This window comes from Gossypium hirsutum, chromosome A08 (assembly GCF_007990345.1).
Source record: "Gossypium hirsutum isolate 1008001.06 chromosome A08, Gossypium_hirsutum_v2.1, whole genome shotgun sequence".
NCBI classification, from domain to species: domain Eukaryota; kingdom Viridiplantae; phylum Streptophyta; class Magnoliopsida; order Malvales; family Malvaceae; genus Gossypium; species Gossypium hirsutum.
In genome coordinates this window covers 125,386,134-125,401,771 of record NC_053431.1, presented here as the reverse complement: position 1 = coordinate 125,401,771, position 15,638 = coordinate 125,386,134, and the positions used below count along the sequence as shown (strand labels likewise).

The following is a 15,638-nucleotide window of genomic DNA, read 5'->3' as shown; positions in this document are numbered from 1 at the left end:
AAAGTTAGTCCTTGTACTTTTTTAATTATAAAGTTTTAGTCCTTTTCTAACGGTAGCAATTAAATCCATTTGGTTAAACTTTGCAATTAGTCTCGTACTTTGTGCATGTTCTTAGAATTTCACCATTTTGGGGGCCAAGGCCACCATCTGCCCCTATGTTCCTTGAATGTAATGTCAACTTACCATTTTTAAATATTACCCCCCAAAAAAAGTTTGTTATTGGATTTAACGTGGATGATTGAATCAAAATTGAAATTTCAAAATTTGGCAAATACATGGACTAAGAATGATCTTGTAGCCCTTTCAAAATTAAAAAATTATAAGTTAGTCTAATTGTAAGTTTACACTTTGGCTCTAAAAAAATTATGATTCATATCTAGCCTCAATTTAATTTTATACTTCGTGCTTAATTACATTACAAATGTGATAATAAATTTGTCATATTAAAGTTTGGAAATAGTGGCTAGATTTAATGAATTTAATAGCTATATTTTAGTTAGAATATAAATCTCAAAATTCGAAAACTACATTTTGCTATTGATTTTGTAAGCTGTGGTTCAATCCCGGTTTTAAATTTAGTCATTTTTAGTCATTGTACTTTTCGAGTTTTGAAATTTCAATCCTGACCCAATTAGTGGTCGTTAAATGTATTAACTAAAACAATGTAACTTCTCCATGTGTATTATGTGCAACTAATAAGCTTATAAATAACATTTAACATGTGATAGTATGTTTGTTGCGTAATTTTTTAAAATATCACGATTTAGCTAAATCAATTCAACTATTGCTATTTTGTTTAGGACTAAAATTTTAAAATTCAAAAATAACAAGATTAAAATGATCAAATTAAATTATAGAGGCTAACAACAAAGTATCATATTTTAACCATAAACCTATTATATGCCTTAAAATCTAAAGATTTCAGAATAAATTGGTGATCAAATTAGTCAAATCATCAATTTTCGATTCAATCGATCTAATTAATTTGATCAAATAAATTATTAAATAATGCATAAAAATAAAAAAATAGGGAAAAATCCATTCATTTAATATTTTAATCGATTTTAAGTTCAATTTAATGGTTTCATAGATTAACTAATCTAACCTCTCTAATTGAATCGAACCTATACACAAATGAATTTCCTGTCCAACCAGTCTCATCCGCAGATATGGTTGGAAGAATATTGCTTAAATCCATAAAGCCCATTTTAACCCGTGGCTAGCATTGTTAAGATTACAACAACTCAAAAGTCAATACAAAAATCACGAAACACTAATTAATATTCAATATTTCTGTTTTTGCCAAAGGCAAAAAGGAGTACACATCAAATACAGAAAATTTAGCTTAAAAAAGCAGTAGCAAACATTTTATTGATCTTTATAACTCACGGTGACATTTTCACAAACACTTTTATTGATTATATTAACCTCAGTGACATTTCCACAAACACTTGTTAACCAGCTACAGTTTACAAGGCGATAATGGAGGTCCACACAAACAATCGTTTCCCACAAATGAAGAAACAGGAAATTTGTTCTTGGGAAGCTGCCCGCACAGATGGTTATAACTCACATTCAATTTATTGAACCCAGTAATGGCCGCAGGAACCTTGCCGTACACCAAATTCCGTGATATATCCAACTCTTTCAGTGTTTTAACGATTCTCAATTTCCCCAAATCGAACTTCAACTTATTCCCGGCGGCCTTAAATTCCACCAAGAAATCCGTTCGATTCAATAAATCAACTGGGCTACCTGTTATCTCATTCTCCGATAAATCAATGTAGTCATAAAAGTAAGTTTCCGCTGGCTTCCAAGTGTCTAAGTTCATTTTAATCCCACACTTTGCTAGCTTGAGTGAATATATGATCGGAGATGAAGTGACCCATTTTGGGATTTCTTTGAGATGGAAATTGTTATACGATAAATCCAGTGATTCAATGCCTTTCACATTCATTTGGGGAAATGGGTCGTTTAGAGAATTGTGAGAAAGGTCCAAGTTGAAAATTTTGGTTAAGTTTGAAAATGTTTTAGGTACTACCCCTGTGAATGAATTCCATGAAAGATCTAAAGTGTCCAATGCTTTGAACTTTCCGAGATAACTCGGTATTTGCCCTGACAGACGATTATGGCCCAACTCAAGGTACGCCAATTTCGGTGCCAAAGACAATATTGATTCTGGGATTTTCCCCGAAAATTCATTGTGGGAAAGTCTAAGAATTCTAAGGTCGGTGAACGATTTGAAAATATCCGGAATGGTACCCATCAGCTTGTTTTGTTCTAAACTCAGGTAACTAAGGTTCCTAATCTGTTTAATCCCCGCCGGGAAATGACCAGAGAATTCATTTTTCCCAAGAACCAACTCAGTTAACTGAGTCAACTCGGAGATAGAACTCGGTATGGATCCAGTGAACCGATTCCCTTCAAGACTCAAGGCCCCAAGTTGTTTTAACTTACCAATATTCACAGGTAAGGGTCCCGAAAGCTTACTGTTCTCAATGTAAACATATAAGAGTTTGGGTAACCCGAAAAGAAGATCCGGAAAAGGACCCGAAATATTCCTTAGGTTAACAAAGTAAATACCGTCTAGATTTTGGACTTTTACAAGGGAAGAAGAGATTGTACCCGTCAAGTAGCTGTCGGGTTTATCAACTTGCCCGTAAAGAGAAATAGTGGTGACCCGATTGTTTTCACGGCAATTTATACCCGCCCAATTACAACAATCCGTACCCGATTTCCATGAACTGAGCATGCCTGACGGGTCCTGGGTGATACCCGATTTGAAGGCTAAGAGGCCTTTTCCATCATCCACGTGGCAAGCGGCTGAAGTGATCTTGATGGAATGGACGGTCAGGATTGAAAGAATAATGAAAGGGGTCGTCCATGGTAGTGAAGGAGAAAGGTGGTTGTTCTTCTTCATGGTTTTGTGAGAGGGGATTTTGTGTTGTGTGTCGATTAAAAGAGGGCTTTATTATAAGTGTGGGTGTGTGGGTAAGGTGGCTAAGGACAGTAAATGAGGTGGGTCAATTCAAGGGTGTCGGCTAGTGTTGAAGGTCAAACCATGGGGCTGAAAGCTGGCTAAAGGTGTTGTATGGATTACATGTATTTGGATAATAGCCGAAAGAGGAGAACGACACCTATGCATATGATATATGTGCAAATTCAACTATACGTACTTAACACGTAAATTTGGATATGATTTTGTATACAAATATCAAGCAATGCTGGAGGTAATTGTTAGACACATTATATCTTTAAAAGAAAGTAAATGTCTAAAATTTAAAGAACATATTATTAAGACGTAATTATGAATATTTGATATTGCTGCAATATAAACATGAAGAATATCAAAAAATAATAATGAGTATGATTCCTGACACTAAATCAAGAATATGATGTTAGGCTTAAAATAAAGTTTTAAAAATTTTGAGGTTAAAAATTATGTAGTCAATTCCACACTGGTTCCAACGGTTTTAGTCCGTGTGTACTATTTCAATAATAAATTGGTGTAATCAACTCTCCTTTTTGCACCAATTAAAATTTAGGCCCGTATTAATCACACCAATTCGTTCCGTACAATTCTAATAGCACCAATTCGTTCCGTACGATTTTCTCATATTAATTTTTAGTTTGAGTTTTACTTCGATAAAATGAATTTTTTATGTATTTCTAATCATTATTTGATAAAATTTTAAACTATTTTCACAATTTTTAAAACTATATTTTTAAAGAAAAACAATAATCTATAACTATTCTAGTGTTTTTTAAAATTAATTCTCATATGATATTTTAAAACTATTTTCACTATTTTAAATATAAAATATTTATTTACAATACAAAAAATTAATTATAAATTACATAAAAAAAATCAATACAAGTAATCAATTTTTAAGCCAAAATATCATAAATACCACTCATATATATTGATTCTGGAATTTTCAATTTTTGTCTCACCCTTAAATTAAGCTGTCACATCAATAACATTAAAAGTTGAGTAGATAATAATTCCACGTTACTTTGAATAATTAAAGAATGTTAAAATTTGCTATTACTCCCTGCACCTTTTGAAAATTGTGAATTTAATCTCTACACATTAATTTGGTCATTTTAATATTTCTATTTTTTTTAAAAATTAACATTTCAGTCCTCACCAAATAGACCTGATCATGGGCAAGGCCACCCAACCCGGCCCGAATGTCTGCCCGAACTGTGGGAGGGTTTGGATAAAAATATAGGTTCAAAAAATGAGCTTGGACAAAAAAATAAGATCCATTTAAAAAATGGGTTGGGCTTCAAGTAAGACATTTTTGGCCCGAGCTTGGCCCAAATCCACTAAAGGACAAAAAAATCTATTTTTTTAATATTTTTTTCTTATTTTTTTCTCTCTATTTTGCTACTATGTTACTATTATGTTATTACTATTTTATTGTTTGGATATTGTATAAAACTTGTTTTATTGTTAATTTTGTTATTATTTTAAATACATTTACTTGTTAAGTTGCATCTATCTTAATTTTATTTAGAGTTGAATGCCCGCCCAAAATGTGGGAGGATTTGGGCAAAAATATAGGCTCGAAAAATGAGTTTGGACAAAAAAATAAGGCCCATTTAAAAACAAACGGGCCTCGGGTAAGACATTTTTGGGCTGGATTTTTTTAATATTTTTTTCTTATTTTTTCTCTCTATTTTGCTACTATGTTACTATTATGTTATTACTATTTTATTGTTTGGATATTGTATAAAACTTGTTTTATTGTTAATTTTGTTATTATTTTAAAGACATTTACTTGTTAAGTTGCATCTATCTTAATTTTATTTAGAGGTGAATGCCTGCCCAAAATGTGGGAGGATTTGGGCAAAAATATAGGCTCGAAAAATGAGTTTGGACAAAAAAATAAGGCCCATTTAAAAACAAACGGGCCTCGAGTAAGACATTTTTGGCCCAGCCCCGGCCTGGCATGAATTCACTAAAGGACAAAAAAATTTGAGTTTTTTAATATTATTTTCTTGTTATTTTCTCCCTATTTTGATACTATTTTAACATTATGTTACTATTATTTTGTCGTTATTATCTGGATATTGTATAAAACTTATTTTATTGTTAATTTTATTATTATTTTAAAGACATTTGTTAATTTTGTTATTGTTTTAGAGACATTTACTTGTTAAGTTGCATCTATCTTAGTGTCATTTAAGTATACATATTTTTTTAAAATTTATTTTCAATTTGTTGAGAAATATTTATTTTGATGTTTTTAGTATTTTTGATGTATTATATATTTTCTAAAATTATATAAAAAATAATATAAAAATCAATATGGGCGGGTCGGGTCGGGCTTGGGAAAAATTTTAGGCTCATTTTTCGGGTCGGGCCCAAGCCTAGCAAACGGGGCTAAATTTTTAGTCGAGTTCGGCCTGGCCCGGCCTAGCCCATGCTCACCTCTAGTCTTATTTAAGTATACATATTTTTTAAAATTTATTTTTAATTTGTTGGGAAATATTTATTTTAATGTTTTTAGTATTTTTGATGTATTATATATTTTTTAAAATTATATAAAAAATATAAAAATTAATATAGGCGAGCCAGGTTGGGCCCGAGTTATAGCATTTTATTTGGGTTGGGTTTGGGCAAAATTTTAGGCCCATTTTTCAGGCCAAGCCCGAGCTTAGCAAGCGGGCCTAAATTTTTAGTTGAACCCGGCCCAGCCCATGCTCACCTCTATCACCAAACAATAACGGTTAAATTCATTAAAGGTTTGATAAGCCAAACTTATTATCATATTTGTAATGCCATGTTAGTTTATTGTTTTCACATATTACTCACTAAAAATATAGTTAATGGATTAATGACTATCATTTGTATCAATATTGAAATTTCAAAATTTGAGAAGTGTAAGAACTCAGAATAATCCAATTACTATAGACTAAATCTACAATTGTACGTATAGTACGAAACTAATCATTGAATTTAACCAATCGAACTTAACAATTATTGTTTTGGTCAAAACTAGCATTTTAAAATTTAAAAAGTACAAAATTATAATTGATCAAATTAAAGTATAGAGATTAACTTCATATTTTTATTTTTTATTTGTAAATACATGGACTATTTGTAGAATTTAACTTAAAAATAAAAGGTGAATTCTATCAAAAGGAAAAAAATAAAAAGAAAATGTGAAGAATATATATAAACATGAAGAAAAAAAGGTGAAATCCTATCGAATGCTAATGCACGTGGAAACTTTAAATTTAGAACATAAATATCTTTTTAAAAATCACATACTTTAAATTTAGAACATAAATATCTTTTTAAAAATCACATACAAATAAATAATGAAATATATAGTTTGAAACTAATTAACAATAACATATGATATGTACCTTATTAAAATGAAAAAAATAGATTGAATTATTTATCATAATATTGTCATAAATCTTGAGTCAATGCTAAGTTAATTTGCGACACCAACTCAATTCAATATATTATTAATATATACAACTAATGAATGTAATAAAGTATGCATAATAAAATTAAAATGTATTAAAATATATATATAAAAATTAGTTGAATGAGAAGTTAAAAGTTTAATTCATGCAATTACTGTGGTTCAAATCCCAACAGATGCTTTTTTTTGTTTTTTTAAGTGAAAAGACTAAGATACATTCAAATAAATTACTTGTTCCAATTACATAAAGACATTATTGTAACTTCCTAATTTAGCAGGTGACTTGGTTGATCGTGAAATTGACTCAATCAGGAGCTTAAATAATAATATCAGTGGTGAAGCCAATGGTATTGGCAGGGGCCCCGACCCCTTAAAATTAAAAATTTTCCATTTAGGTCCATTTACAATTTATAAAATTTTAAATTAATAATGATAAAATTTCACTTTGGCCCCCAAAATGATAAAAAATTGGTTTAATCATTTAAAAATTATAAATATATAGACTATTAAATTGACAAAATCGCATTTTTACTATCGTAAAAATATACAATTTAATTCCGCCCCTAAAAAATTTTGTTACCTTCGCCCCTGAATAGTATAGATATACAACTAATGAAGTTAATAAAGTGTGCATAGTAAATTTAAAATGTATAAAAAAATAAAAAATAAAAACTTTAGTTGAATGGTCAATTAAAGTTATTATTAATGCAATTGGCATGAGTTTAAATCCTACCATATGCATATATTTATTATTATTTTAAAGAGAAAATACTGAAATATTCTCGAATAATATTACTTATTTTAATCATGAAAAAAATATTCTGATAACTTCCTAACCAATTTGGTGATTCAATTAAGAATGACATCGACTTAATAGTAACTTAAATAATAGTATAGATAACAACTTGTTTTATTTATTTATTTATTTATTAGATAAATGAATTGAAAGTTAAATTTAATGGAATGGCCTATCTTCGAAGGTAACCATTTTGGCATTTAAAATTTAATTTTGATGATGATCCAAATAGGAACTCGCTAAAAAATTTGAATGATAATTTTTTTTAATTTCGTAATTCTCGTTAGGGATATTTTCAATTCTAGTGACTCCACTATTAAAATGAATTTGACAACTAAACAAAATATTTTTTATTGGTATAATAACAAAATTAGTCACTAATATTTTATGCATTCTATCAAGATGATTCTATTTCTAAAAAAATTAATACATTTCACCCTTAACATTTACAAATTATCAACTTGATCATTATTCTAAATATTAAAAAGTTTATAATTATAAAAAATTGAAAATTTAATATTATAGAAATAAAACACTCAACCATTTTTTATGAAATAAAAATTAAATTACAAAAACTATAAAATATTAAATTATAAAACTAAAATATATAAAAATTAAAAACAAGGAAAAAGTGGGGATGAAAAAGAGGTCACATTTTGCCATCATTATTTTTTAATTAAAATATTATTATTTTATTTTATTAAGATATTTTTTTATATGTGATGCTGCCTAATACATTTACAACACCATCTTTTACTATTTAAAACAATTCATCTTTGCAAATAATCTGTTTTCTATTCCATTTTCGTATTTTTTTGGATATTATTAATGTAAACACAGTCCCCCATTGTCATATGCTATTTAAACCGTCTTATTTTTTTCTTTTATAGAAAAACCGTTTTATTCTCTCTTTTTTTTTTTGACTGAAAAAGACATTACAATAACACTACTTAAAGCTATCATTCCAATTAGAAGTAGTTCTAGTACTCTGGTGCTTGCTATCTGGAATCGCTACAACTTTATTAGGCTTGGTATCAATCTGAGAATTTATTAAAGTCACTATAGAGTTCATTGAATATAAGAGAGAGACCTTGTTGTTTTTAATAGTGTTAAAATGTTCGCCACAATCCTTAATGGTTTTATTAATAACCCAACCTTTCCTAATTACACTGCTTTCCTAACTATCTCACATAGTTTTGAGATTGAAATACCAAATTAAGAATTTGCCAGATCACCAACCTCCAAAGAATCATTATCATTAATCCCAATATGATCCTTAAAATCCACCGCCGAATGCTTCATAGGATCAAGCACATTTGAATTTAGAGTTAACTCTATTTCGATCGAACCTTCAAAAATTGGATTATAATGAGAAGTGGCATTTAGATGAGGACCTCCAGACCCTTTTATTCTTTTTTTTTTGGTGAAAAGAAACAAAAGGACTAACTAATTAGTTACATCTATACGAGCAAAAAAAGAACATCTAGCCTGATCCTCCTCTAAAAAATTTCGAACCATAAAAGGGGAAAATAAAAAAATTGCAAATCCACTCTAGAATTTAAAGTCCATTTGCCAAACAATCAGCAACTGCATTCTTCTCCCTAGGAATATAACGCAATTGCCAAAAGTTCTCCTGAGAAAGAATATTCTGGATACGCCGAATCAAAGCAGAATTCGACGTACCTAAGAATCTCCCTTGGATAGCCTGAACAACGTCCAAATTGTCCGAAAGGATTATTACACAATCATCATCTCTTCTTTGGATGAGCTTGAAACCTTCAAGAATGCCCCAAAGTTCAGTATAAAAAATCGAGTACTTTCCAAGATATCGATTAAAACCAAAGAGTCACTATCCATTTCTATCTCTCGCAACCCCTCTAGTAGATGCATTTCCAGTATCCACTCTCACAGCCCCATCAGTATTGAGGAAGATCTCACACCCTTTTATTCTTAATGTCACTAATATTGCTATTTTCCGATTAACCGTTTTAGTCTTTAGCAAAGACAGCGAATAACAAACATAAATGACAACCTAAGCCAATAAATAACCAAATTAACAACCCCAAACGCCAATTTATCAACTCAGGCTCAGCTTATTATAAACGCAACGCACCACACCCCTCTTACATTTTTTTCTTTCATTCAGTCCTTTTTTTCATTTTCATTTCAAGAGATACAAAGAAACCTCTCTCTCTCGCTCTCAGTTCTCGTTTCTCCAATTTCCATCTCTTCTTTCTGTGTTTGGTTACCGAGAAAACGTACGGACCGCGGTTCCGTTTTCTTTTCTTTCGGTAAAAAGATCGTGATTTAATTTATTTTCCTTCTTTTTTTTTGAATTTTTGATGTACACGCACTGTTCTCGTAGATCTGTTTTTTTTTGGGTATATTCTCACACGTATTCAGTATTTTGGTTTTGAGCTTTGATTCGAATTATTTTTCTTTGTTTTGCTATTTGAAGGCAACAGGCATTTGAATAATCAGCACGATGGTTTCCTTTGAAATGAGCGATCGAAAGAGTAAAGCTCTTACGTTGAACTTTTTTGTGCTTTAATGCTTCTTCCATTCAAATTAACGCTTTCTATGAATTTGTGATGATTTCTGCGAGAGTCCTGGTGATTTGGGACAAAATTCAATGTGTGATCTCTAGAAATTCTGTTCATATACATATAGCTAGACTTTGGTATTATATTCACTCTACCGGGTCTTATAGGTGTTTGTTAATACATGTTTATAATTGCTTCTTAGTTAGAACTTTCTTTCAATTCATTTTATTTTACATTGAGGCAATTTAGGAATGATTTAAGCTTTGTGAGAAGCTTGTTAAAAGCAATCAAATATTATTTATTTTCCAAATCAATATTAATAGTAGATAGAAGTTGAAAAAAACGTAGCAGATATTATTGTAACTTATGTAGAGTTATTCAGACTCGAGAGGTGTTAAGAAATTTATGTTAGTGAAATATGAATATAATTTTGCTAGTTGACAACTTCCACTTACATTCGATTTGCTTATATAGTAGAAGGTTTTCAATTGATATGCATCCATCTTCCTTGGCTAAGTTTTAGTACTCTCATCCTTCTAATAAATGAGGCATTTCAATAGAGTGCGGTTCCAATTTTTCACTTTAATTTTGTATGTATCTTATTGGCGGTGAAGTTTGTCCACCATGCTTACTTGGCAATGCTTACAGTGATATTGTTTAAGAAATGGAAAGTGATAAACCCTCTAGCATTTGGAAATGCTAATTAAATACTCTTCAGATTATGAAACTTTCCTAGGGATAATGGACAATTTAGTTTACTCTGTTCTTTGAAATCTAATATTTTAGTTTAGAACTAAACCTGTTTGCTGAACAAATTATATGTTTGATTGCATGGGTTATTGAGATTGAAAATGCTTGGAAGCAGGTAGAAGTGCTTTGGTGCTCTTAAATGTGATTTAGTTTGTCATTAATATTTTGAGAAAAAAAGTTGAATGAACAAACTTTGTGTTCATTTTATTCTATTAACGTTCATTGTATTAATATATGAAATTATGAAAAACAGAAATTGGGCTAGGATTAACGGGATTTGGTGTATTTTTCTCATTTATGGGAATTGTCTTCTTTTTCGACAAGGGACTGCTTGCCATGGGAAATGTAAGCTCACTGTTATTATGTTTTTAACCTCTATTCCAAACTGTTTCATTTTCCCCTTCAATCATGTTTGAATAACACCTTTTTAATTTTTAATTTTTATTTTTTTAAAATAGATCCTTTTCATATCAGGAGTGACCTTAACCATTGGCCTGAAATCCACTATGCAATTTTTCCTGAAGCGACAAAATTTTAAGGTCTCTCTCTCTCTTATACACACGTGTGCGTACGTGTGCATCATAATTCATTGCTCATTTTCTTTACTATCTGTTGCTATTCAATGCAGGGAACAGTTTCGTTCTTTGTTGGCTTCTTATTTGTTGTCATTGGGTGGCCTATCCTTGGCATGATATTGGAGGCATATGGATTTATTGTACTGTTCAGGTCTAAATGAAAATTTCCTTATCTTGATTTAATACAAATCCTTGGCTTCTGTTAACTTTTGAGCTTCATGTTTACCATTCCTTCTTTTGTTTTTCCCCTTCTGCAGTGGCTTTTGGCCAACACTGGCAGTGTTTATACAGAGGATACCTATTCTTGGTTGGCTTTTCCAGCAACCATTTATCCGAACGGTATGTTTAGTTTGAAAGTCAAGTAATTTTCTTCATAACTTATAAACTGTCTGCTGGAACTGCATGCTTTTATTCTATCATTTTGTTTGCTCTTGGTTGGTTGTTTGCCTGATTTAAAATCTCCGCAAAATATTAAATACATCCTAAACCAGTTTTAAATTTTGAAACGCCAGACAGTGTGATCATCTGAGAGTATGAAAGAAAACCTATACACAATCTTACCCTGAGTTCACATTGATATCTATGACTAGCTCAAAGAAGTAAATTCCAGAAACCTTTTATTATGTATTCAATGTATAAGCTACTGAATCAACATTTCTTTAATTTGCTGAAAGGAGGATGTTAAATATACCTTGTTTCAACATGACTGAGACTGGAATAGAAATCGGAATCATGAAATTGTATAACAGGAGCAGATTATTGGATTGGTTAATTCTCTAAAGCATAATTGAATAATTTGAATACTGAGATGTTTGATTGTTTTAATCCTGCTTTTCATGGTAGTTCAGTTGCCATTTGCAAATATTAATATAATACGAACCATTGATTCCTCCTCTCTCTTTGGTGTTGGAGAGTGATGGCATAAGAAAATGAGAGAACTTGTGAATATCTTCACAATATTGCCAGGTTCACATTTAGGTGCTAAGGCAAGGCACCTTAAGGCAATGATGACTTAAACAAGTGATTGCTTTTGGAACCTGCCTAAGCAGTTCACTAACTAATAGATTCATTTCTTTTTCTGCTTTGGGTGAACTTAATACGTGACCTTATTTAAGAAGCCTTTCATCGAGGTATGGAGGGTATTATTGTCTAGTGTTATTATTTGCCCCCAAAAAACCAGTGACAATCTATCAATTATTAATGTTGTCAAAAGTATCCATTCCCCTTGGTACTTATGCGGTTGTTCATTTCCCAGTTTACCTTTGCATTTCAAAAGTCCTTAGTATCTACAAGGTTTCTTTTAATCATAACATTAACCATTTTTATATTTGATTGTAGAATTTTTGTTATTATTATTTTATGTTTTTGAGTGCATCTTTGATATCAAAATATTAATAAACTCATTTTTAGAATTTTGCACCTCCCTTTACTTAGTTTGCCCAAGGCATCATTGTATACACATGGTGCCTCCACCTTTTTTATTCCTTTGGCATCCTTGGAGATGATCAAAAAGCCTATATGGACGGATAAAGATGGTTTAGATTGTCGCTAAAACCCAAACTTACCCTTTTTATTTTCCAACTTTTGCCTTTTGTCTTCTTACAGAGAGCATTTCATACATGCATGTAAGAACTTTTCATGGAAAAAAAAAACAGTGAAAGGAGAAAAGAAGAGTTGATGTTCATTATTATTGCAGTTCCTACGATTTAGAAGCCTGCAACATACTTTAATTGAACCTTCCATCACAGCATCTAGTTTCAGTTACACGTATATAGATCTTAAGTATTTACTGAAGACTTTGCTGGCACCACCAAATGGTGCCAGCGGAATGGATATAGACTAACAAGTGAAAGCTTTGTACACAATATGTAGTTTAATCAGCAATGATCTGAAAATACAAGTCATCACTCATCAGTCTATGGATAAAAACAATGATCAGTCTCTCTTTCCATAGATGCCTTTTTCCTTCCCATTGAGTGAGCTTAAAGTTTGTTGTGTTAGTTGCTCTAGTAACCAATGGATCATTATATCTTTATACTTTCGTGTGAAAATCATGCGAGGTGATACAGATTTAGTTATCCTTTGTATGTATATCTGGTCATATGGAAATGTTTGAACCAACTTTTTTCTGTGCAGTGGTTAGACCGAAACCAGGGCAAGCGTGTACCTGTGTAATCCCCACATACAAGAGGAATTGGAACAAATGGTAGGGTAGTTCACTTGTAAGTCTTTGTAGAAAACTGCTTTGAAGAAGACTGATCTGTGTTTTTTTTCATGTCTTGTTGATACGGTGATGTCAAAATTCTTGTTATACGAGTTAGGGAATTTTTTTGATCAAAGAATAGAAAGAAAAAGAAAAGAAAAACAGAAGTAAATGCACTAATTCTTAGCAGTTTTGTGGGTTGTGACTTGTCTAACCAGGCTTTTATTTGCTGAACTAGAGATATGGAGAGGAGAGTTGGGTTGAGTTGGGTTGAGTTGGGTTGAGTTGGGTTGACCATTTAAGGTGACATATTTCAATTGATGACGGGTTCGGATTCTTTCGTTTTTTTTAGTTTTCAATACTTCTTTAATCATTATTTTCATATAATTAAAGAGTCGGATTTTACAAAATGTGAATGCTAATGAACAATGTAAAGAAAAAGTAATGGAGTATATCTCAAAAGGAATACGAGTGTAGTAAAGAAAATAGTGTAGGAGTTAATATATTTGTATTTAGTTTAAAAGTAATATGGAGTTCATTAAGTTTTATTTTGCTCGTCTTTAATATTACTTATTATTTTATTATATTATATTATTTATATTGTTTAATTCGAATTATTGTAAAATCAAATGTATTTTTTTAGAGTTTACAAACTAAAAATATAGTACAATCACCCATATATGTTTGAGCAATTATAAGAAGTACAAATAGAATGAAATAAAATTGATTGATTGGATTAAAATTCACATATTCATGAATTACAATTGTGCATGACAAAATATAAAGTATTTAAAAATTAAGATCTCGACCTTTGCTAACTTTAATTGGCATGACTTGATTTTTAAATTATATAATAATTGTTTGATTATCAATCTTTTTACGAATTTGCATCATGCTTAAAAATAACTAATACGCCCTTTTAATTTTTTTTTAATAACAACACACTATCACCTCGTGTAATTAATTAGTGTGTAATTTAAAAAAAATTTAATTGATTTAATAATTTTAGAAATGATATTATTAGAAAGTTAGGAATTTTGAAAACATACTACTATCTCATGTAATTAATGAGTATGCAATTTAAAAATAATAATTAGTGTAATAATCTAAAAGATATATTATTTGACACGAATTTTGAAAAAAATAATTTTCATAAATGATACGAAAATATTAAAATAAATTTTTAACATACCAGAAAAAAATATTTAATAGATAATTATTAAAATAAAGGTCACAATATCTATAATATAATAATTAATTATTTGATAGATAAACGGCATTATTTTGTGAAATGTCTTCTTTTTTTTTTAATGAAAGAGCGACAACTCCTATAACTACAATAGTTTTCTTTCCATGAATGAATATTCATTTTTCTAAAATGATAAATTTATCAAACGTATTGTTTTTATAAAATTACATACTAAAAATTTACAACATTATTTGGTGTTTTAAAATTTACAACATTATTTGATGTTTTACTTTATAAATTAAAATTAACTAAATTTTTTTAAATGATAATATTCTATGAAATATAAGTAAAATAAAAACAAATATGACATGAAATATTATGAAGATAAGATGTTTGGAAAAGTTTAAAGTTATAGTTATATAAGGACCGAGGTTCGAATCTTGGTGACGACATTGTTAAGAGGGGCAACCGCGAACCTTGAATATAGACCGTAACATAGACATGAATTATATCAAAAGTTATAAATAAAATATAATATAATAATTGAAAATAATAGTAGAAGAAATGAAGAGGAAGAAATAAGTTATCCGAATATGTGTTATAAATAATTTAAAGGTTAAAATATGCCTTAAGTGGTTGTACTATTTGTATATTTGAATTTTAGTCCTTCTACTTTTAATTCAAGGATTTTGTCATTTTATTTTTTAGATTTTAAAATTTAAGTCCAAAACGTTAAACTTCTTTTGTTAAATTCTAATTCATTACAATATCATTTTTTTTACATGGCTATTAAGTAAGAAATTTTTTTGTTCCAAGATATCACACCATTAAATTTAACATAAGAATTTAACAGTATTCACAATTGGACTAGAATTTTGAATCTAAAAAATAAAGAGACTAAATTCCTTGAAATAAAAGTAAAAGGACTATATTTCAATATATAAAGAGTACATAGACTTGGAGCATATTTTATCCTAATCTAAATTGTGATTGTATTTATAATATGTTTATAACTTACAAAAATGGTAAAAACAATTATTCCAATTCCTTTCAATTTTGATATTGAGCAAATTGGTCCATCTAAAAAAATAGAACAGCTTAATCCCTGTCAATTCTGAAAGAGAGCAACTAAGCAT

General features: G+C 29.8%; 2 protein-coding genes across 2 annotated transcripts; one reads left to right on the top strand and one right to left on the bottom strand.

The window, feature by feature from the left end:
* Positions 1–1,263: 1,263 nt before the first annotated feature.
* LOC107909143 (receptor-like protein 38) lies at positions 1,264–2,964 on the bottom strand. The gene has a single exon (XM_016836583.2). It carries the CDS (start codon positions 2,918–2,920, stop codon positions 1,463–1,465), a length of 1,458 nt encoding a protein of 485 aa, XP_016692072.2. The 5' UTR covers positions 2,921–2,964; the 3' UTR covers positions 1,264–1,462.
* Positions 2,965–9,318: 6,354 nt separating this feature from the next.
* Positions 9,319–13,634, top strand: LOC107909142 (vesicle transport protein GOT1). The gene is made up of 7 exons (XM_016836582.2): positions 9,319–9,533; positions 9,701–9,758; positions 10,789–10,880; positions 10,994–11,074; positions 11,164–11,261; positions 11,368–11,449; positions 13,247–13,634. The coding sequence occupies exons 2-7, from the start codon at positions 9,728–9,730 to the stop codon at positions 13,283–13,285; spliced, it is 423 nt and encodes a 140-aa protein (XP_016692071.1). The 5' UTR covers positions 9,319–9,533; positions 9,701–9,727; the 3' UTR covers positions 13,286–13,634.
* Positions 13,635–15,638: the final 2,004 nt, after the last annotated feature.